At 39.0% G+C, this 25,131-nt stretch overlaps 1 protein-coding gene across 5 annotated transcripts in view; it reads left to right on the top strand.

Moving 5' to 3' along the window:
• tpk1 (thiamin pyrophosphokinase 1) overlaps nt 1-25,131 on the top strand; it is a 71,881-nt gene that overhangs the window by 34,575 nt on the left and 12,175 nt on the right. For all 5 annotated transcript variants that reach the window (XM_022766276.1, XM_022766274.1, XM_022766277.1 and 2 more), the window contains 2 exons: nt 7,914-8,060; nt 13,100-13,208. In XM_022766276.1, the coding sequence (XP_022621997.1) occupies nt 7,914-8,060; nt 13,100-13,208 (256 nt within the window). The remainder of the gene's footprint in view (nt 1-7,913; nt 8,061-13,099; nt 13,209-25,131) is intronic.

The following is a 25,131-nucleotide window of genomic DNA, read 5'->3' on the forward strand; positions in this document are numbered from 1 at the left end:
TAAGATTCAACATATTAGCCCCTGAATGTTTTCCTCTACACAGCGTAGCGCTCGATTTAGAGAATTTATCTCGTATTGAATTGGGTGAAATCCCAAAGAATGGTATCAGAGGATTATGGTGGGTGGATGAGTATGTGTTTGTTTGTGTGAATACATATATATTTATATTTGCATACGTCTCAGTGTGTGTGCATTGGAAAGTGTGTCTCTGTTTGTCTAAATTGCACATGTGTTTGTGATAGGCTAGTTTGTGTCTGTACACTACCTGTTTGTGTATCTACTTGTTGAAAAGTGTGTGTGCATTTGTGCACACTCTGTATTTGGTCAGAAACGGTCTCTGCTTTGTATCTCTGACAGTAAAGATATACCCAATTTATATTCATGGTTTAATGCCACACCGCACTGAAGTTTGTTTTGAGTTTGGTTTGAGTCGTCCAGTGTTCCTGATTGGCATCTTTTGTTAATTGCCTCCATTGCATTGTATTTGTTCTGTTAACTGCATTCATTGCCAGACCAAACTTACCTGAGGAACTGATTTTGGTAAGCATGATATAGGGTGTGATCTAGATGGGTGTTTCCTAAATTGAATTGATATTTGGTTTCCTGAGATATGGGCTTCTTTTGGAGGACTGTGATTTTAGATTTGTTACAGTTGGCTGTCAAGGCCGTGTTCTGATAGCACTGCTCCAGAAGGTCCAGGTGCTGCTGTAGTCCTAGTTGTGTGAGTGACAGCAACACTAGGTCACCAGCATAGAGCAGGAATTGAACTTCCTTGGTGTTAAAGGTTGAGCCAAGGGTTCCACATTGCTCCAACAATACTACTAGGTCATAAATGTAAATGTCAACGTGGAGACACCTGTAGCTACTGGTGGTAACAACAAATGTGGTTTAATACTACAGGTCACAGAATTCTGAAGGCAGCAAAACAAACTATTGTCATTTTAATAAAGAAGTCAAGCAATAATTGGCCTTTTTTCATCATTCCATGAGCAACCATGATCTGATTTTATGCTGCACACATTTTATGCTGAGAAGTTGAAGGTGTGCAGTCTGTCGACTGCAGCTCTTCATCTAACAGCTCACTGTGGCTGCGCCTTCTTGTTCCATTACTCCCTGCAATATTTCAAACTGATCCACTGTCAAAACATGCCAAGAAATGACCGTTGTCTTGTTTTGTAGACACATTTTTGATGAACGATAGCAGTAAGTGCTAAGCTCACTGACAAGCACGTTGCATTTCCTCTGACTACTTCATTATAATAGTCAACTCGTGTTGACTTAATTATTCATGAGGTTTGGCCTTTACACCAATTTGGAACATTTTATGATATAATCCCTCTTGTTATTTAAAATCAGTAAAAAAATATACCCTTGGTTTTAGGTTTACAGGATGATTAATGAGAGTATGCGGAGTGTAAACATGGTCAGTATGTGTTCTGTGTTCCATGAGGAGGGCCAGCATCCAAGCATTGATAATGCTGCTAAAAACCCTCCCCAGATTACTGCTCACACAGATGCTTTGGTAATTGTTAGCATCCAATTTGTTTCCATTCATATGTATTGGGCAAAGAGCCCCCGGCTCCAGATCTCAGGGAAGCTACCTGACTGAACAACAAGATTGAACCACTGAAGCAGGGCTGTCTCAGTTCAGGCTTACTGTGTTTCAGCATTTCTGTCCTGATGTCCTCTCGTCCTATCCATTGCTAGATTTTAGTTACATCATGCTGTATTCTAATTCCTTCATTATTATGTATATTGTATCTGTTTTATGTGGATTCTCAGTGTTTCAACATAAGTTTTTCTTAGGTCTGTGTTTTGTGGCTGATGTTATTTCAGGTTGGATTCCTGTCTTAATTTCTTAATTACTTTTTCAGTCTCTGTTTAGATGCGGAGCTGTTTTTAGTAAAACCTGCTTTACTGGCTCATTTATGATAAATAACATTTATTTTTGTGAAATCTGTTTAATTGGTTTAGATGAAACTGCAAAGAGAGGAATGTATTAATTAGATGAGTGATGTTATTACATTTTTAAGTCTAACTTCACCATCAGAAGCGCATTCATATGGATTATTTATTTTATGTACTTTACATGGCTCGTTTTCTGTTTTTGTCAGAAATATGTATGGTTGGTTTTATGTATACATTCATCTGGCAGTGATCTGATAGTGGGGTCTGTGCACTGATGAGGGTGGGGTCCATGTCAGTAATGGGTCGACTATACTAGTCCCAAGAGATGACCAAAATGTGAACCTCCTCAAGGCCTTTCATCTTGCCATTAAGCATATCCAGACCTAAGGAGCGACAGAGATGCAAGCTCTTTCCCCATTTTGTTCACAACATGGTCTTGTTTGTGTCTGTGGCTAGAAATGGGGTTGAGGTGTAGAGAGCACTGTCCAAATGTGTGGCTGTTGCCAGCAGGATCCACTATGTCAGGTGCACATCCTGTTCTGGCATTACATCTCCCATCAATAGGACAGTACCCTGGGCCTGGTAATACCGGATCCCTTTATGGAGATTTTCAAGAAAGTTTTCATCATAATAAGCGACTCAATGGGAGAGGATAGGCTGCACATATGTACTGATCATTATGACATTTGGCAATAATTTTGTTTAGCTTAAGCCAGATGTGTGTTGTTGCTTAATCTCTACTGTGACATATGTGTTTCCGTTTGAGGAACAGAAGTAATATCTCTCTATAGTTTGAGGGACAGTGGATGGCTGTGACTTTTTATGCTAGAAATTAACTCTGGGTCTGGTCTCTTATGTCCAATTTTAAAATTCAATTCAATAATGATTCAATACATAAAGTAAAAAATATAAACAGGAACTAAGGAGTAGGCAACAACCTGTATATTAAAGATGAGTTGTAGCGGTTGCTTCCCCTCTCCAATGTCTGAGTGGTTGGCCACTCCCTGTGCAAAGTTCAGCTGCATCCCAGGGGGTGGCATGGCTTGAACCATGTCAGGCTGTGTTTCTGCATAGAATGCTGCTCCAGATATGTGTCCTTGAGGCCCGGCACCACTACTTGCCTGATTTGTAGTGGGTTGGGGTCTTGCGGGTCGGGCTCTGGTTGGCTGAACCCTGGTCGGCTGGGGTCTGGTTGGCTGGGTTCTGGTAAGCTGGGCATCCGGTAGACTAGGCTCTTATAGGCTGGGCTCTGCTGAGGTGTGCGCTGTGCCAGATGGCAGTCTTCTCTTCATTGGCCAGTGTGGTGTGTGCTGCTGTCCATGGCCGGGCTGTGCTTGGGTGTGGGACTGGAGACTCTCATATGTCAGAATTGGGTAATGGATGATGTTGACCTTGTTTCATGTTGCACACTGTGAGGGGATTGCCCTGTTTATATTGTGGATCAGGTCCCAGGAGAAGCCAGTCTGTGGCAGCAGTGTGCAGATGGTGATGTCAGCCCTGGGAAACTCCCTAGGTCTGTTTGTTAATCTGTCACCTTTCCTTTTTAAGTCTGCTCCGAGTGTCTCAGGGTGGTCTCTGAGCAGCTTGCTTGTGACTCCATTCATTTGGTTGTAGTTGTTTTGGGTCCATTTCTCCAACAGATAAATTACTGCTGTGTTCTTCACATTCTTTATATACAGGGCTAGGCTATTTAGCTATGTTTTTACATGCATGTAATAGAAGTACATTTTTTCTTTAAATAAAAATGTTCCTAGGAATGTCCTGCAGTTAATTTCTCATATTCTTGTGGTCCTCCTTCTGTTGTCCTTTTTAGTAGTTTTGTCCTAAAGGTTCCATGACAGTTGACAGTTGTTGTTACTAGTTGTTACAAGTTGTCTTTCTCCCACAGTTTTATTTACTTTTAGTTTACTGGTTTCTCAGTTTGACTTGAAACTCACCCACTTTGTTCCCACATTCTTAAATAATTTTCTGTAGTAGGAGCTCATGTTTTGTTGTTTTTTTTCTCTCTGGTTGAGACAGTGCATTCAGAAAGTGTTCAGACCTTTTTTTCATGTGTTGGTATGTTGCAGCCTTGTGCTAAAATAAAAAAATAAAAAAAATGTTTTTCCTTCATCAATCTACTCTCAATACTCCATAATGACAGAGTGAAAACTGAATTTGAGAAATATTTGCAAACGTATTAAACAGGAGAAACTGAAATATCACATTGACAAGTATTCAGACTCTTAGTTGAAGCACCTTAAGCAGCAATTACAGCCTCGAGTCTTCTTGGGTATAACACAACAAGCCTTGCACATCTGGATTTGAGGACTTTCTGTCATTCTTCTCTGCACGTCCTCTCAAGATCTGTCAAGTTGAATGGGGGCTGTAGGTGAACAGACATTTTCAGGTCTCTCCACAGATGTTCGATTGGGTTCAAGTCAGAGCTCTGGCTGGGACACTCAAGGACATTCACACAGTTGTCCCTAAGCCACGCTCTATTGTCTCAGCTGTGTGTCCTGAACCTTCGGCCCAGTCTGAGGTCCTGAGTGCTCTGGTTAAGTTTTTCATTAAGGTTATCTCCGTACTTTACCCCATTCAGCGTTCCCTCACCACTGACCAGTCTCCCTGTCCCTGCTGCTGCAAAACACCCCCATAGCATGATGCTGCCAACGCCATGCTTCACCGTTGGGATGGTATTGGGCAAGTGATGAGCAGTGCCTGGTTTTCACCAGACATGATGCTTAGAACTGAGGCCAAACAGTTCAGTATCGGTTTCATAAGACCAGGGAATCTTGTTTCTCACAGTTTGAGATTGCTTAATGTGCTTTTTGCAAACTCCAAGCAGCTTTCATGTGTCTTTCATTGAGAAGAGGCTTCAGTCTGGCCACTCTGCCATAAAGCCCATATTGGTGTAGTGTTGTAGTGATGGTTGTCCTACTGGAAATTTCTCCCATCTCCACATGGGATCTCTAGAGCTCATCCAGAATGAACATTAGGTTCTTGGTCACCTTTGTTAACAAGGACATTCTGTCCTGAATGCTCAGTTTGGCTGGGTGGCCAGTTCATGGAGGAGTCCTGGTTGTTTCAAACGTCTTCCATTTAAAAATTATGGAGACCACTGTGTTCTTGGGAACCTCAATGCGGCAGTTGTGGCATTTTCATCCACCCCATTGCTTGGTTTTTCTGAAATGCATTGTCAGCTGTGAGACCTTATACAGACAGGTGTGTGTCTTTCTAAATCATGTCCAATCAGCCGAATTCACCACAGATGGACTCCGATAAAGGTGTAGAAACATCTCAAGGATGATAAAGGGAAATGGGAGGTAATTGAGCTAAATTTGAAGTTTAATCGCAAAGGGTCTGAATACTTGTGTCAATATTTCTTTTAAATAGAAAAAATATCTAAAATTCTGTTTTCACTTTGTCATTATAGGGTAGATTGATGAGGTAAGAATGATTCTTTTTTATTGTAGCATAAGGCTACAACATAAAAAACAAAGTGTGGAAAATATTGAAGGACACACTCGATTGCACTGTATGCCTCTCCCTCTTTCTCTTGCTGGCTCTCTCTCTTATTTTCTCTTACAGAGGGGAGCTTGTTACCAAATGTTGTTGTTTACAGTTTTGGTCATGCCTGTGCATATGGGGGTGTATGCCAGATGTTGAAATAACCTCAATCTCAGCACTCAGTTTTGCTTTAGCTCCATTTCCTGAGCCAGGAAGTTACATTACATTCATTTCCCATTATGTAAAGAGATGACACTGCAGGACTTTCTTGTTCTGAACTTTAAAACGGGTTAATGTATGCACATATACTTACATACAGGAAAAAAAAAATCTGTCACACATCTGTTATTGTAGCAAATTAATTTAGCTAATGTGATCTGACTGATCAGCAGCTGTAGTGGTAAGAGTAGTCAGTTCTCAAAGTTAGAAACTGTTTAACAGAGAAGTAAATTATACATGATTAGCTGCTATTCCCCTGATGTTTAGCTATTGACCAAGCAATTATGGTCAACATCAGCAAAGGTAATAGAGAATAATTACGTCCTACATTCTGTTTATTTATTTACAGTATATGGTTGAAGTGAAAACACTGAAGTGAAGCCAGTGTGACTGATTGTACATGGTTCATTTTCCATGATGGTGTGACTGTCAGTTGTCAGCCTGTGACAGCGCCTCTGCCCTCTAGACTCTGTTGGGTTTTAAAGCTGTCAGCACTGGTGCTTGACTGCTTGGGGACTTTGTATAAGGATATAACTGCTGAGAGCTGTAAATATTATATTTAAGTAAACTGCTGGCTCAAAGTTAAAAAGAACCCTATCTTAGGTCTGAGGTTGCAGGAAATGGTATTAGTTTAAGTAATCCACTTAGCTCACCTGATCTGCTGTTAACGTGTTCACCTCTTAATTCAAGAGATACTAGATGTTTACCCTCAGTGTAATAGCCTGGTTTCATTGTTTGATCTACCACTGATTGTTTATCTGTTCTCCATTGCATTTCCATCTTTAAGATCTGTGTTTAAAGTTTAAGTGTTCTAATGGCTTTTGTTGTTGTGCTTAGTTTTTTTTCCATAAAATGAAAACGTTGTTGATATTCTATACGTTCGTTATTTTCAACTAGTCCCATGCATTTCAATCAATCAATCAGTCAGACTTTATTTATACAGCACTTTTCACACACAACAATGTAACACAAAGTGCTTTATAGAATAAAAGCAATAAAAACAAGAACCTCCAGCCCCCATCCCCATCCACGCACAGAGCAATTTATCCATCTATTGATGATTTCCCAGACTGTCTGTGGCACTCAAGTTCATTAGTTCCAAATGGAGATGTAAAACCACTTTCAGATTTTATAATGCAAAGTCATTTCATCGCTGGGCACTGTAGGTTTTCAGCTGTTGAGTTGTTGCACATGTGAGTAATTACAGCGTGGTAAGATGGTATGTGTGGGATGGAATGAAAATAAACTGTGCGCCTGTGTTCATGGTACAGTCATAAAAGAACAATCCATTCAGTGAAATAGTGTGGCTCATTGATGTGTTTTTATGGACGATGGACCGGACCTCATAACACAAAGGTTTTGGCTGCACAGGCAATACTTGTTATTAGGATCTATTCATCAGTGGTTTTGGTCTTAGTGTGGAATTTGTTTGTTAGAAAATATCAGCAGACTTATGCTTTAACTTCAGCAAGGAGCATACTGGACTTGTTTGTTTGTCTGTTAGTTAACAGCATATCTCAAAAACTACTCAACAGATTTCAGTAAAAATGTATGAAAAATAAGTGATTAGTTTTTGGCTCAGCTTTAATTTTTTTTTCATATGTCATCTTTCATTCCTATAATTAGTTGCCTCTAGTTTCAGTCTATTTTTTTTTAAGTATATTTTTTGGGCTTTTTTATGCCTTTATTTGATAGTACAGTAGAGAGACAGGAAATGGGGAGGCAGAGAGAGGGGGAATGACATGCAGCAAAGGCCATCCGATGCAGGACTCGAACCGGGGCCAACTGCAGCGAGGACTGTAGCCTCTACACATGGGGCGCCTGCTTAGACCACTACGCCACTCGACGCCCCTAGTTTCAGTCTATTTTACACACTTTCTATGAGTAGTTCTGCAAAATCTTAATGGCAATTCACATATGGTTAGCTCCAGTAATACATTAAATTCATTAATAATGTAGTCATAAGTCTGACTCACTTGATGTTTTGTGCAATTCATCCATTTATAAAGCAATAATATTTCTTAATATAGGATTGAAGTTGTTCCTAAAATAAGGGCTGCCATCAGGCAATCAGCATAATTGTCTGTCAAAATGTGTACTATTTGAGTTCAAATGCAAAAAAAAAAAAAAAATTTTTTTGGTTTGTGTCTTTTTCTTCATTTCTCTTTCTGCAAGTCCCATTACCATAAGCTGAAAAAAAGTGTTTTCTCCTGTCACTTCAGCAGCATCCTGCCAGAGATTTTATATCAAACCGTGGTATTTTTCAGTGTCTTATTAATCTCTGTCTGTCTTTCCAGGTGGATGCCATTGTGACTCTGGGCGGTCTTGCAGACAGATTTGACCAGACCATGGCATCTGTCGAGACACTCCACCACGCTCTGTCCATGACACAGCTGCCTGTGTTGATCATACAGGGGACCAGCCTGGTATATCTACTCAGACCTGTGAGTGTATTAAAAACACTCAGTACATAGCCATCGCATGTATGCATACACATGCAATGAAGTTCCCCACGGTGCAATGATTCTATTATGTGCATTGTTTTTCATTTAATTTTCTCTCTTTAAGCTACAAAGCCAGCTGGCTAGTTTTTCTTTCAGGTGTTGTTTTAAAAATGTCATCCTCCCAATATTTCACTTTGCATGAACCTGAAAGTGGACTTATTGTGGCTATATCTGTCTTATAAATGGCATATGAGAGAAACTACACACACAGGCAGACCCACAGTGTGTGTTTCAACATACTAGACCAACATTCTGCTTTCCAGCACTAACATCTCCTACACCTTCTAATCACTCCTCTCCCAGTCCTTCTCTTCATTTTCTGTTCTCTCTCAAAAATGTTCTTTTCCTTGTTCTGCTTCCACCTTGATTGGAGTGTTGAACACTTTGTTTCTTTGTTAAGTAATCACTTCAAGCGCACACAGACACACACACTTTGCTGCTCTTATGGTGCCCCAATTTGCTGTTGTGCATGAGTGAGAGAGAGAGAGAGTCTCTTTTGATGCTCCTAAATTGTTTTTCCTCAGTGCCAGCCACTTTCTCATGCTCCTCAGTTGATTGAATTTACAAGTGGGCTGGGTAGCCGCGATTTGGGACACACACTGGTCTTTTTTTAACCTTCTTTTTTTTGTGTGTGTGTTGTTTATTTGTGAGATCTTCACGACAAACAGCTAACTGTCACACTTCCTGATGACATCTTGTAATATGTTAAGTGCGTAAACTTCTTTCTCATGCACTCCCTCCCTACTTCTTGTCATTATTCCAAAGACGCATTGTCATTTGCTGCTTCATACCTCGACACCTCCAATTAATCTTACTTCACTGAGGGTAAATTAAGCTCGTTTGTCAACGCAGCTCCAGTTCGCCAGCAACTGATGAACGCAGACGCCTGTACATGAAGGTGAACGCAACCTTCGAAAGGCCCAGTGCTATTTGTTCAAGTTACATCTGTAATTGAAGTGTTTACAACTTTTGCCAAATGTCCTCACCATCCGTATTCCATGCAATCACGACTTTGTTACGTGCTTAGCCGTGGGATTTGATGATACAATCAATACATACAGAGTTGCTCATGTTCTACACAATCCATAAACTCCACAAACCATAGCTAAATTACCAGCTATGTCCATTTTGCAAATTTAAGCTTATTTGTGACTCGGCAGTGGCAGAGGTTGTACTATCCTGATCATTGTTTGGTGCCTTCAACTGGCTGAAGCAAACACTTTTTACAAGCAACATATTTTGAGAGTGCTAGTGAATCCTGATCTTCCTAAAGGACAATAATAAACTGTAACAATTTAGGAGATGTCACCTTTGTGCATTTTTCACAGTGTCATGACATTTTAAAGAGGCTATTTGTAAGTTTTCTCTGCTGCGGAATGTGGTTTTTTGCCATGGTGGCGATTTTCACTTGACAAGAGCTTCGGCCATCGTTGCGTTTACAGGACAAGAGGTTAAAGTATAATAAACACTCTGTAGTGGCGTTACATCTTCAGAGCAAATTGGAGGCTACAGTGGGTCACTATCAGAAAGACAAACAATGCCCCAATGCCCACGACAAAGGATTATGTTTTTGGAGAAAAAAAAAGTGATGTTATTTTCTGTTGTTGTCTTTATCTAATAATATCTGACATGCACAAACTGTAATTATTCCAGGTCTCAGGAGGTGCTTTAAAGTCAGGTACTTAAAAATGTAATAATCAGGTGACGTCTAATACGAGCTCACCTTAAAGTAATTGCTGATTGGAATATAACATTAATTCAGGAAAACTCTTTAAATTGGTTGTGCCTGGATGCAAAAGAAACAATATTCACCTATTTGAACAGCCCCAGGAAATCAGGTCACCACTTGAAACATTCCTGCTGTGGTAAAAAACAGAAACTCTTTTGGAGAAAATTGTTTGAGGAAATTGCGGCTCTTTTTTTCCTGGCCAAGTGTTGGCCACGGCTTTTCCTGTACTGATCAACGATACAGTGCCACTGAATCAGCGTAATGCCGCAATTGCAGTTACAAATGACAGAAATTCACTAAGTGCAACGCTTGTTAGAAAGTAACACGTCAGACTTTGTAAAGAGCTGGAGACGGCATGAAAATTGATGGCAACTGCATCATAATTTAATATCGAGGAAAAACTGCTCAGACATGCTCTGATTTAATCAGGGTTGTGCCTGGTTTGTTTTAGCTTTTGTTTTCCATATGAGGCGTCATATGGGAAACAAGTGTTATGATATCTTTTGGAAATATGTAGAAGACTTGTATTTTTTACAGCTGGCTTAGGGCAATGCATAATTCTCATGTCTTTTATTAAATTATGGGTAGGGACACTGCACGGGTTGCAGGCTTGTTTATTCAAAGTCCCTACATGACAAGAAGATGTTTTAATCTGTCTAGGTCCCAAGGTGATGCTAAATTTACTCAATTTGGATATGAAAAGAAAAGACAAAATTTGCGCTGAGTTCATCTCTTTCGTTTGTTTTTCTCCTACTGTCTGCTCTATTGAGACTCGCTTGGAGGGCCAAGCAGAGCCACATTTCCTCACATTAGTGTAGATGCTTAAGAAAGCCTGTGTCTCTGTGGGACAGCGTATTCGCAGCGCTGTGTCAGCCCGGTCCATGCTATAAATCACTCTATAAGCACACACACTCTAGGTCAGACCTACAGGCTTGTTTACCTGATGCCCTTTTGAGGAGTGAAACTTGTCCAAGTAAGAGCTGATTTAAATGATAAAGTGTGATACCTGAGCTATGTTTGTGCTGCAGCACGTTAGCAGCTACGTGGCATTCAAATATGAAACATAAACATGAAGTGAACTGACACAGGATGGTCTGTTCTGTACTGAAATAAATAATGTAGTGTAATAACTGCAAGACAATAAAAAGAAAGTTCCCATCTCTGTTTCTTCGAATCAGATGTTTACAAAAAACTCAGAGAATAGTAAAACTAATCGACCTATAACTGCATGTTTTCTTGCGTCCTGTACTCAGGAGGTAAGATTCAGATATAGAATAGAATGCACACACAAAACCAATGACATGCTTGCATGCTAATTTATCAGTCTATGAAAACTCATAACAACATTTGTATATACATATTCTTAATTGTGTTATTAAATACTTAATGTATCTCCCACTAAATATTAAACCTGCTGTAGCATCAGCATTGTTATTGTGAGGTATGTTATCATGTTATCCACTATTTCAGCCTCACAGATTCTCCTGTTCTCCTGCATCTCACACCATCTACAAACTTATTCACTTTGATTGGTAGCATCAATAACATGTCAGTGTTTGTCTTTTCTTAATGCATGTTTTATAAAGTGTTTTACAGTTTTATTAAGTTTTACAAAAAAAAAAACAAAAAAAAAATCTAAATTGTTCACACGATGTAAATATGATCAAATAAAACCAACAAATGCATAACAATATATGCTGGAACATTATAAGCATAGTTCACTCTGTCTCATACCCCGCTAGCTTTATAAAGACTCAAAACTCTGCATTAGATTTGTCCAGTCACTGACTAACTTTTAAAAATTAAACTTTTTCTCTTGAGCAGCAATTTTCTTTCCCATGTTTCAGTCAAAAAGTTGCTCTTGCAGTTAATCCACCAGCTAGCCTCACAACCACAAAAATGTACATTCTTACCCTGACTCAAATCTCCCAGCAGCACCTCCTCATGATCTCCATATGTGTTTGTTCATGTTGCAGGTGCACATGTATTTACCCTTCATAATAGACTCTCTCACTCTGACACACTTACACAAAGAGACTGTGTTTATGTATAGAAAACAACCTCAGGGATGTTTCCTGAACACCAAAAGCCAGAATTTTCCCATCATTACTTCCCTCTGGCTCCGCAGCTCTAAGAAGCCAAGGAAAGAAAACTCTGCTTTAAATATGTCACACCTTCAAGAATTCAAACTCTTAACTGACTGTGCCTGTCTTTGCAGCCTGTGTCTGTGTCTATATGATCTTTTTAGATGACTGATCTAATCTTTAGCTGTCAACACTTTTTGTCTTTGTATTAATGCTCATGTGTATAGCAGTTTGTACAAACCTAGTACTGCTAGCCTGCAGACATTCAAAGCGTTAATGATACATAATTCTCAGGTTTCAAGCATTTTTGGTTTTCTACATCTCCTTTACCAAATACTCATGTATTTGCTAATGAGATTGAGGTGTTTCTTTGTATTTTACACTCTGAATGAGAGAAACTTTGTTTTGACCTTTTTGCATCCCACCATAAGGGTTTTTTATAACTAGTGCATTCAGAGTGAAGTCATTATTCAGCCTGAAGAGTCCGACTCTACCTTGCACCTACACTATGCAATGCTATTCCTTTTTTCTCCAAACCGTATCTAAAAGGGATATCATGTCATTTTAAAAATTTTGTTCTTGTTTATTTTCTTTTGTAGGGCACTTCATGAAAAGACTTCATTGAACCTCAAAAACATTTCTTCATCTGTCCCTCAGATGCCATTGAAAAAGACTAAACACTGTCAACCATCCTCACCATCACTGATAGAAAATGTTCTTTCTGAGCTAATGAAATACGCTTTAGAATGCAGTGGCCCTTGACTTCAAGTGAGGTATTCATTTCATAATAGTGCAGTATAACCAGCTTCTCAAGTGAAAAGCTAGTTGTTAGGATGTTTATGTGATGTCAGAACAAAAACCTTTTGACTCCCTGTGACAGACAGTAGAGTATAATTCAAAATGGCAATGTATCCTTTTAAGTCTGAATATTAACAGAAAATGGGTTGCAGCTTTGACAAGCGCAATAATTTATTTTAATGAGCTTTGTACCCTGGGCGGAGAAGCTAAGTTTCTCATTTGGGGCTGAATAGGTTTAAGAAGTCTTGCTCCACATTTATTTTCTCTTTTAATTCTTTTCACTGTCCTTGTTTCTACCTGTCATTGACTCTTTATATGCACACAGACAATACTCATACATTTTTTCACTCGTGATGTGGTGTTTGCAGGGCAGCCACAGACTGGAAGTGAACACGGGCCTGGAGGGGGATTGGTGCAGTCTCATTCCAGTAGGTGGACCGTGCCAAACAACCACCACTGGACTCAAGTGGAACCTGAGTGAGTCACCCTTTTTTCCTATATAACAATGAAATGACACCAGAGCAGAAATTCCACTCTAACTTTTCTTGTTACTAAACTTTGTTTGTAGGATCAGTAGAATCTTTACTTCAGAAACAAAATATACAAATAAAGTATGAAATTTCACATTTGATCTTGAAAATATGATAAAAATAACTTTTTGTAAAACATATATAAAATGAAAAGGTCCAGAAAAATAGATTTGTGGTGAGGAGAAAGGAAAAACAACTTGTGTAACTGTTATTTATTTTGCTAGTGAAAATGTCCAAAGTAACCAAGTTACATGTTGAGAGACTGGTGGCTGTAAGTAGCCTGAAGATAAGTGTTTATATCTACAGTGAAGGAGAAGAAATTCTTGATGTTCTAGCAGAGGTTGGAGCTCTGCTGATATCACATGGGGGTTTTAACATCTGACGAAGCTGCTCTCCTCACTACAAATAACAGTTTACTGCCAATACTGCAAACTTAAATTCACAGTGGAAACAACTTCCACTGAATTTTGCATAATGAGATACTGTAAAGTGCAGATGCTTACTTTGCTCCAGTCAAATGAGGCTGCATTTTTAATACATGTCATATATTGAAGACACTTACCTGCCACAATGAGCTTTTTATGTTCTTGAACATTGAAAATCCAATCAGACACCCATCTGAGGACCCCTGTGGTCTTGCCCCACTCTAAGCCTTATGGCCAGCTGTGTTCTTAATGAGTTGGCACAGACCAAACTGCCGCCCGTATGAGGGAAACCTGGACCTTCTGTCATTGGCGTTGCATAATGCATCTGCTTCTTAGTGGGTGTCCACCCGTAGTGTCTCTATGTGCGCGTGTACGTTTCTGGGAGTCTATTCCGGGAGTCTACACACTTGAGCGAGCACGCTTTCGTGTCCGCGCTTGTTTTAACATGTCTGTATGCCTGTTTGAATATGCCGCTGTGTGTGTGGGCCTCCAGTCCTGTTTATTAACTTGTTTTTTTTGTGCATATTTTTTGATCAGCTGCAATGTGTTGTATATTTACTCAGCACACCTGTGTGATGGCCTTCTGAATGGTAATGAGAAGGACTTTTATACATGAGAGTCCTATGCAGATTAGCCAGTGATAACAAGATGCGTAATTAATCACATGCATATTTAGAAGGCTGGAAGTAATGATTTCCCTCTGGGGTCGGGAGGAAGGACCAGAATATGAAACAAAAATTAGGAATGTCAATTCTTTTCTCAAATGTTTGACTGCTGCATGCATAGCAACATTGCATCTTGTGTCGTGTACCTTTATTCACTGATTTGTGCAATTGTTTTGACTGTTTGAATTTGTGTCTGTGCACGGTGTTCAACACAACTTGCTCAGGGAAGCCCAAATCACCAAGTGTGCCACTCTCGGGTGATGCTAAGACTCTTTAGAAGTTCATTGAAATGATCCCCCACACTTGGGTTCAAAGCATTTCTATGATGAAAAATGTATGATCTTTATATAAAGAAAGAGTTTTGGGCTGTCAGCCATTACAGCCTTGCTGACCCAAAGGAGGCTTTTTGCTTGAATCCAGAGCTTGTTTTAACTCTTGCTTTAAAGAATAAAATTCTGCAATGATTCATGTTGTTTTGATCCAGAGTGTAAATTTGGGATGAGTAGACAGTTATTGAGCAAACTTTTTACTGGTTGGTGTACTCAAGGGGAGTATGCAGGATGAGATGAAATACCCTTGGTCCAAGTTAATTATATCATGTGTTCTCTTTTTTATGGTAGTTTATCAATAATTTATGTTGTTGTGAAATTAGACCAGACACAGGGCTCATGTCTGCTTACAGAGCTGAACTTGGGTTTGCCGTGAGAGCGACCGTTTCTGTCATTTATATTTTCTCTAGCACTGTACACTGCTATAATGTTTCAGACAAAATAGACCAAATAAAATTAAAACCTGTTATTTTTGCTCATAAGTTAAGCATTACAATAAGGCATTCTTTAAAAAAAAAAAAAAAAAAATCATTTTTAACGTCAACAGATTTTAGTATCACACAGTGCACACAATTAGGATAAGAAGAAGAAAAAAAATATCTTGATATTGATTCTGTATGTGGTAATATTTAATGAGAGATTTGAAATGATATGTTTGCAAAGTCAAATTAATTTTCATCACATTAAGCCGAATAGTTGAACAGAAAGTTTAAAAAGTTCAAAAACATATACGTATTACTGTACATATACATTTTCACTGGTATTTATGTTCTCATAGTGGAAAAAAATCAAACATTCACCTTGTTATACTTTATTTAGACATGAAAGTTGTTATACACCATATTTGTATTTCACATTTTTTACTTGGGACCTATTTTAGACGTAACACAAGAAAAATTCCATTCACCTCTCTTGTATTGAAGTAGTGACAGAAGTTTTCATGGTGGATATCTCAAAACCTCCAGAAAATACATGCTTAGATACTAGTAGAGCTAAAGGAGAAAATATACTTTTGTTGTTTTCATGAATGACCCTTTGCTTCTGTTCAGACATGGCATTAACCTCCGACTCGAGTGATATTATCACAAGTGGACAGCTCTAAGTTCAGGTTTGAACGCACCAAGGCGCGTTGAGATTCGATCACTCAGACCACATGTGGCCACATTCTCTTTAGCAGCAGCAGAACTACTCAGCTGACGACCTCTGTCACGGTCTAATAAGTCCTGCCACAGTTTTAAACCAAAAATATTTTACTATTTCTCATGGCTAAAACCTAGTTTCAGTGTAGAGCTGTGCACAGCGCATTGAGTCACTCAAACCCTCCTTGACCCCTTCTCTTTCTCACTTTATTTATCTCTCACTCTCTCTCTCTCTCTCTCTCTCTTGCTCTCTCTCTCTCTCTCATACAAACACATTGATAACAGACCTGTCCATCATTGTTGGATTGGCTAAAAACAACACATATGTGTTTATTTGCATATAGAGTGGGGAAGTAGTCACTTGAGACGCATGTGGAGAGACATTCTAATGCCAGGTGTGAACTCACCTACTTAGAGCTGTCCTCTTGTGATCGGATCACCTGAGACGCATGTTAATGCCAGGACGGAACAGGACCTTTGAGACATAAAGGCCAGGCAGGGACACCAGAGTGCCAACCTTTCTGATGGGGGAACCTTGGGGCACATGGGTTGATGCCCTGTGGTACCAGAAGAAAGGAGATACTGCTGGCAGCACAGTCAACTCCTGAGGGTCATGGCAGAAGCAATCTGCTCTGAAATTTCTACAGGCATTTTGTAGATCAATTGAGGCATATACGTTTGACATATATTAAATCCAGGATTTTAAAGGAAAGCAAGATGCTTGCCAGTATTGTGCAAACTGACATTAGGAGACTTTGAGTTGGAGTGTGATTGAGGTTCTCTTGATGCCTCCCAGGGCTTCCCCTATAAACTACAACACCCTGACCACACTTAAGTTTAATTTTCCTTTTCTTTTTTTTTCTTTCTTCTCATCTTAATTCTACATCTTAAAAACAAAGGAGTATAGAACAGATGCCTTAATGATTTAGCTTGCCTTTTTTAAGCAGATGGTATGGTACAGACTGGTACTGTAGCGGTCTTAGAGCTATAATTGTACTTAAAATAATCATTTGGAACTTCAGAATTTACCATTGTCAAGGTTAATATAACACCATTTTGATATCGATTGTTATCCAGCACAGCAGTAAAGGTTGAATGCACAGGCTTTGCATAGCAAACTCTTCAGAGCCTTCAGCCTGTTGAACTGTGAGGCAAAAAGGAGAAAGGAGGGAGAGTGATCCGCAACATCACAGAGGCGCTGGAGAAAACCTGTGGATGGCTGTGGTGCAAGAGAGTCTTTGTTGAGGCTGTTGTCCAATGAAAGGACTGCACTGTGGTAATGATACTAAAGGAGGGGAGTGTGCCACTAAATAATGAAGTGACTGCAGTGTAGTAAAGGTAAAAATGTAGGAGGGAAGCATACAATTTTATAATGAAGTAACTGCTATGTGCTGTGAATAAAAACATGGTAATCAGTGTGTTGGCTCAAGAGATGGGCAGACTTCTGAGTTGGCATGAATGTTGCATCTCACTCAAATCCCTATTTGCAATAATTTCCACTTTTATCAAATTTTTTACTGTCATTTCCCTTTTCACTTTGTTCTTTACCATCCAATTTCATCCTGTGGTTGCCTCTCTCAAACTCCTGATATCTCTTCTCTCTCATTATTAGCCGCTGTGACAACTGAGCTACCATACTTATCACCTTCTGTATGTTACTTTAATTTTCAAGCGTCAGTGCTAAAATCCCCCAAAGTAACTGTCACTGAATGGTGTCATTGTGTGTATGTGTCCATGTGTGTTTTAGCTTGCATTCAAGCACATGTGTGTGTTTCAAGATGGGTTTGGATAGTAGCTCAGGACAGTATTCCTTAATGAAATCATTTCCCATGAAAGATCTTTAAAATTCATGTTAATATTGCATATGCATACACCATTATACACAGCACACATATAGAAGTTATATATGTATATATAGTAGACAGGGCTGTCTCCAGAATACTTCTAGGTTTGTGTCATTTAGCCAGGGAAGAGAAACACAAAGACAAAAACACTAGTTAAAAAAAGTACATGCAGTCTCTTTGTCATGTGTATGGTGAGCATTAATTCCATTTTTTAGGCCAGTGTTGTCAGCTTAATTGTACTTTTGTGTGATAACTGGTAATGCAGAATCTACATACACACGGTATGTAATATATGGTTATATTTTTATTATTTGTATTCATTGCATGAGGAAAATTAAATGGGAGAGGATTTTTTGCTAATTCCACAGATTACTTTCTAAGAATATTTGTTGGATATAAACATCTTTAATCGGGAGCCCTGAGGCTGAACATGTCTTACGGTGTTACTTACTTTTCTTACGGTGATAATTCTCACATAAGAGCCACTATTTGAATGATCAAACAAAACATAATGCATAGTAGCATAATGTACCATTACACAACACTAATTCCATCAGTACAACAACACACTCATATTATACTCACCACTCAGCTGCTCTGATTCTCGTTTTTTGATAGAAACGCTGTTCTCTGTACTACATTTTTCCAGTTACTTCTATTTTCTCAGTATTAGGCTGCTATTAGTGAAACTTCCTGTAAATGTTTCACATTAAAAGCCTAACAGGAGAGGGACAGTATCAAATAAAGTACTGGTTCTATCTGCAGTTGAGATAAATAAATAAATAAATCATAGCTATGGGAGAATTTATTGTATGTATATTCACTATACATACAGCGATTGAAGTTACCACCAGCCTAGCCCTGTAAAAAAAAAAAAATGGCACGGTTGGTCATGTCCTTAAATTGCTTGCCAACTCAGTCGGTGCTGAGTCTAATTCTGATAATCCGATAAAGCCGTAATCACAACGATCGGAGTGCACAGGATGCAAAATGGTCTGGTGAGGTGAAATTTAAGCAGGAGTGGATGGATAGAGTGGAATGGAGAGGTGACGGGGTAGGAGTGGCTGAGTCAGAAAAGATAAATGCAAGGAGAGAAAAGAAGGATTTTGGGGAAAGAGTGCAGGGTGAAAAACTGGTTGTTATGTGATGACATAAGAGGGAGAGAAAGAGACTTGATGGCAGGTATCTCGTTTGTTTGACGTTTGAGGATGCTGACATGCAGCAGGAAATGGAGGATTACGGAACCTGTTGGGAAGTACGTTGGAGCTTTTAGTGGGAGCTTGTATTCATGCACACGCACACAGTCGCACACAATCTCAACTGTAATGTAGTCAATTTGCAATAAAGCATTCTTTGCCATTCCTTTTTGCAGAAGAAGTTCTTGTTCCCTGATTCCCTCACTTACTCCTCCTCTTCTGTGCTAATTACTTTTATTATTCTAATTATTTGATATCAAGTTACAGAAGAAATCACAGGTGCAGTGTTTGCAGGAGAGTGAGTTTGAACAGCAGACAAGCTGGAAGAGATTCAGTTTCTTTCTCTAGCATGCTTCACCACAGCAGATACTGCCTATACAGTTGGGTAAAAAACCTGCTTTATCCTGTGTATCTATTTATTTATTTTTTTATTTTTTTATTTCTCCTAGTTAAAATTTTTCCCAACATCGTATTATTTACTATTCCCAGTCTCTCTACTGGGACTTTAGCCAAAATTCTTACCTACCATCATAGTGTAAACCTGTTGTATGTTTGTCTTAATGGGTAAATTCATGCTACCCAACTTGGAATTGCTACACTGCATGACTTTGGTTTATTGTAGGCCTTGGACTGTTGCGTTTTGATATGATAGAGTGAACACAAGTTTATGAAATAACAAAAAATTTGTGTGTGGTTATCATAAGGGCTGGGTATTGCAACAGATTTCCCAAATCGATACAATTCTGATTCACAAGGTCCCGATTAAGTGCAATTTCTGATACAATTCTATATGGATTCAATTAGAGATAATTAAGTTACAATAACAAATTTGCTTAGATATGAATGAGATTCTTAGAGAACTCAACACACTGTAACCAAAGAAAACACATGACACTAGACAAAACACAAACAAATTCAGACATCTTCATCAATTTGACAACACATGCACTGCAAATACACACAACACAACCAAATACACACACACACACACACACACAATACAACCAAATATGCAAACGTGCTGCAAATACACACAACACAATTAAATTTCACAAACAGTTGTGTTATGAGTATTTGCAACACGTGTGTGTATTTAGTTGTGTTGTGAGTATTTGCAGCATTTTTGTATATATAATTGTGTTGTCAATATTTGCAGTGCATTTGTGTATTTCGTGTGTTTTCTTAAGTTGCAGTGCGTTGAGCTCTCAATTCCACTGTAACTAATGCTGTAAATTGTATCTCTAACCTGGTGCATTATTAAAAGTATTATTATTTACATTAAGAAAGGATCCAAAGCAGTTACATTAATGCCTGACCAACAATTTAGACACATCTCAAGAAACAATAGGTAGGTTTCTTTATTTGTTTATTCCACACACACAAATACAAAATACTTTAGGGCAATATAAATGTAAAACGTAGGGAGTGGTACAAACCTGTAATGACTTATATGAAAACCCATGCTTATAACCGATGCTAGCAACATGGACAGGCATGTGCACACACACGCTCGGACCAGCTGACTGTCCCTAAAGTGCTGTTTGTTGTGTGCAGGTAATGTGCTGTGATTAAACAGAGCGGGGAGATCGATACACGGACAGACAGACAGAACACATCACTTAGTTTGGTTTCTTGGTCTGCTGTGTGTTCGTGTTTGTAAGTAGAGCTTTCAAACAGTCGAGAGAGAGAGAGACATACAGAGAGTGAGAACTGCAAGCCATAAACAGCTGTTTCTACGTGCCTCCCCTTCCAGTATTTTGATTTCTCTGATTATTATTATTTAAACAATTAATAACAGCCGTAAAATGCATTTGTCATAATACTCCTATTACCTACTCAGGGCATCCGAGAAAGAGTGAAAGGTAACTCTTTCTCTCTGGATAACGTAACAACACCCCAGCACCCTATACCCCCCACGATCACATCCGCTATTGGCAATTTCACAGGGTGACGAGAGGACGATCTGACTATGAATAAGATCACGCAACCCTGCCAGGCTTCTACCTTCTTTCAAATGAGATGATTGAGACAAATGAGACGATAAGTTGTGGTCAAGGATGGTTTCTCTTTGATGCTGCTGCTCTTGCCCTGGTCTCACAGCAGCAGCAGTTTTCTTGTGGCCCATAACGTCTGCCAGACATGCTTCAAGGCTTCTGTTTCTGGCTCCTCTGAATCTGCTGTGGTTTGTAGCTCTCCACGGCCCTCCCACAATAATGTTAACCTGGAGGTGGGAACGGAGGCACTCTACAGTCTTCTGTTGATGGCTGCCTTTCTGCAGTAGACGTGATTGTTCTTTTCTGATGTTTTTTTAAGCAGGAAATATGCAAATGATAGTTCAGACTGGAGCATTAAGTGCAAAGTTTTAATTAGTGGTACAATAGCCCGCTTGTTGGCTCGGCAACTGATGGCCCTGGGAATGTGTATCTTTGTAATGTTTTATGAATTTAACTGTCAAACTTTCATTGAATAATTGAGTAGTTTGTCAAATTCAATATCTCTTATTCTTGTACTGATGTCTTCTTTTAACTTATTGTTCCTTTGTTCGTTTTAGCTCTCCTAATCTGCTGAGGTGCTGCAATCTTGTACATTTCATCAGAAGTCTCTACTTTTGTTTGTTCAAATTGTCCTTATTCTAAATGTCAAGCAGTGCATCTGTTCTTACTTGGACCAAATAATACAGCGACCATCTGTGGGAGCCATTCTGGTGTTTGTTTTTAGCTTCATGTGCTTATTCCACCTGCAAAGAATTCAGCCTTAAGATTTATAACTGTAAATGCAAATCGTGATGTCTTCCGGGACCCTTAAAGTTCACATTAGACATTTCAAAATGAACCACGTACAGTGTGAATTTATTTTACTTCAGAGAGATTTTATTTTATTTGCTTTCTTCATATATGCACACAAAATTATTTAGTTCTCTTAAAATGTTGGAACTTAGGAAACTAAGACTGAATCCCAAAATAATTAGTCCAGAGTATAAGAAAGGAGAAAAGATATTATCAGTATCATTAATCAGTAATGATGACCATAATTAGGTTTTCATTAGCTATACTGCTTATCCTTATAGGGTTGCGTGGGGGCTGGAGCAATCCCATCTGACATTGGTGAGGGCGGGGTACATCCTCAACAAGTCGCTAGTCTAGTCTATTACAGGGCTGACATATAGAGACAAACAACCATTCATAATCACATTCACACCAATGGGCAATTTAGAATCCTAACCTGCATGTCTTTGGATTGTGGGAGGAGGCCAGAGTACCCGGAGGAAACCCGTGCAGGCACGAGGAGAACATGCAAACTCCACACAGAAAGGTCCCGGCCAGCTGGCAGGTTTGCATCCCCAAAACCTTGCTATGAGGCAACTGCTAATCACTGTACACCCGTGCCGCCCAGTAGTTACATATGGGCTTTATTTTGTTTCAGAATACATTACAAAGTCTTGCAATTAGTTGCACTTTAAATATTTTTTTGTAGCATAAGCAATGATATACTCAGACTAAAACCATTTTTCTTATATCAGTTACTGTAGAAGCTCAAAATGGGTTGATACCACCGATTATGCAAAACAAGGATGAGTTCTTTGCACTCTTGATTGGTCATGCCTGGGTACATAAACTCAGAATAAGCTGTTGTCGCCCAGGTTCCGATTATTCATTGGTGTTGCCTACACTTTAAGACCCCCACAAATTTATTTGCATTAAGTAGCACTAACCTCCACTTTTCCCTGCTCATTTTCTTTGCTGTTGTGCATTCCATTGCCCTTACTCTACCCACCTCAACCCTGCAGAAAATAAGTGGCACTGGACCACCCACAGCAAATAACCACTGTAATATTAATATGACATAAAGGGATGTCATTGAGTCTCCACGGCCTTGAAAGGAGGAGAGGAGTCACCCACTGGAAACCACCGACATGTTCAGCTCTAGCAAAGCAACCTTTAGATCACACTGTGCATGTGTGAATGTTTTACCACATTAATGCCTACAGTTATGTGTAGGTTGGGGTATTCTTTTCACTTTCTCTAGCATTAAAGACTTATTTACACTGATAATAATGTTTTGCAGTGTTTAGCATTAAATGTCACAGAGCTGGAGATTTATTCAGCTCAGTAAACCTCATACACACACTGATATAGCACATTGATGTTACTATGGAGGCTACTGTAATTGGGATGTCAATGAATTGATGTTAATGTATTATATTTAACATTTTTCATCCTTTTTACTTAGCATGAGAAACAATCCATAATGCCAAGGCCATTGTGTTTCTTAACACACACCAAAACATTTTTACTTCCTTTTTTCCCCTGTGCATCACAAGGACCAGACAGATCAATAGCATGCAGCAAAGATTGTCTATTACCACTTGCAAGCTATTAATGACACCTTACCCTAAGGCCAAATACACAGAGATTAAAGATATTGTGTAATGACAAGCTCATTCAAAGTGTACCAGTAAGGAATTATATATTTAACTTACCAAAAACAACTGTTATTAACATTTTTAACTGCCTTAGTTAACAGTGTTATATAAACCAATCAACAACTAAATGTATCTGTTAGAGGTATCTGCTATGAAAGTAATATTCACTCTTAAATTTTTTCAGCTAACATTATCCCTTGACATGATTAGAAGCTGAGCCATCGTGCCGAGGTTGGATATCAGGGGAAATGCAGCGGGAGTGGGTGTATGAAGGAGAGGTAGGGGTCTGATGTAGGTTCTGTAGGTCTTAATAATGCTGCTGCTCAAAAGCATGGATCAATTGATACTGTTTAACCTGAATCTGCCCAAGTCTAGTAACTCTTTATTGGTGCATTGGACTCAAATATTTTAAAAGCCAGGATCAGTCAGAAGGTTCAGTCTTGGCTTAATTTTTTTTATTTTTTCCTTTTTCCTTTGCTTTTATGGATATTGCTTTTGTAGAGTTGTTCAGTGCATTTACATTAGTGATATGAAGGCTACGTTTGAGAGATAAAACTTTCTTTTGCACTCATTAAAAGGATTCCTATAAAACCTTAAAAGAACTCAAGCTAAATAGACATCTGCACATTGACTGTGAATGAAAGTTATGAAAAAGACTGAATGTTTCATCAAGCACATTGTGCTCAGTTTAAATGGTCCGCACATTAAGTCTGTTGCCTCTGGCTTTTGAGAACAGCTGTCTTCCATAACTTATATGGCCTATTTATATTTAAAGTGAAAAACACATTTTTGAAGACATGACAATGTTATGATCTTTGACAAGCCTATCAGTATAACTGCTGTCTCCTAGGGCTTGACACCAGAAGACAAAGGTTCTTAATTTGTGATGTTACATTTTGGATTATATTCAATTAATGTTCTACCACGGTGCTACTTGAAGATGTGGAACTATCCGGTCTAAATCAGCCTGTGTTTTGGTACATTTTAAGCCGTTTTACAGATTTTATGCTAATGTTTTTAATTCAGGACTTTCTATTTTAGCATTATCATATATAAAATATCTTAGTTTTGATTATGACCTGTACTTGGAGCTCAGCCTTTGTCGTGAGTTAAAGGTCAGAGGCCTCTGCTGATACATTTCACTGTGCATGATGACATTTTTTGCAACTTTAAGACTTAATCTAAACTCCTGCACACACAAACATCTCTCCAGCGCTTTTGAAATACATTGTTGAGCTCACTCAAAACTATGGCAGCCACAGTTTAAATGGCCATTACATGCCTCAGGCTTTATGCTTTGTGTTTAAACACCCATTTCCCATTATGCTTCTCACTGGCAGCCATCTATTATGTTCCTTAAGAACTAAATTGGGGTCAAGAGCTATTGCCAACAGACGAAATTCCATTTTAGTGTGCATTTGGAGGACTTTTAAATCACCGCAAAACTTTATTCCCACAAGTAAATAGCAAAGCCCTTATGGATGATTATGGATAGGAAGGTCAGCTAGACAATAGGTCTCCATCTGTGACTGACATCTACTATCCTATATGTGTGTGTCCCAGTGTGCATGTGGTGTTTGGAAAACATCCTTAGTCATCTCTTTGTGACTCAGCCTTCTCCCATCTAATAGCTTAATATTAAAAAACCTTCATCCTAACGCAGGCTGAGTTATGGCTTTTGGCACAGTGTGTGTGATTGTGTCTGGTGAAACCTGCTTCATCATGGTGTTTTTGGCTTAGCATGGATCATAATGAACAACAAATTTGAATAGCTGTCATTGTGTGTGGTTGGGGAGGTGGGGGTGTGGGTGGTTGTGTGTGTGTGTGTGTGTGGGGGGGGGGGGGGTCA

The sequence above is a fragment of the Seriola dumerili genome, unplaced genomic scaffold, assembly GCF_002260705.1.
Source record: "Seriola dumerili isolate Sdu_G_001 unplaced genomic scaffold, Sdu_1.0 BDQW01000822.1, whole genome shotgun sequence".
Lineage (NCBI taxonomy): Eukaryota > Metazoa > Chordata > Actinopteri > Carangiformes > Carangidae > Seriola > Seriola dumerili.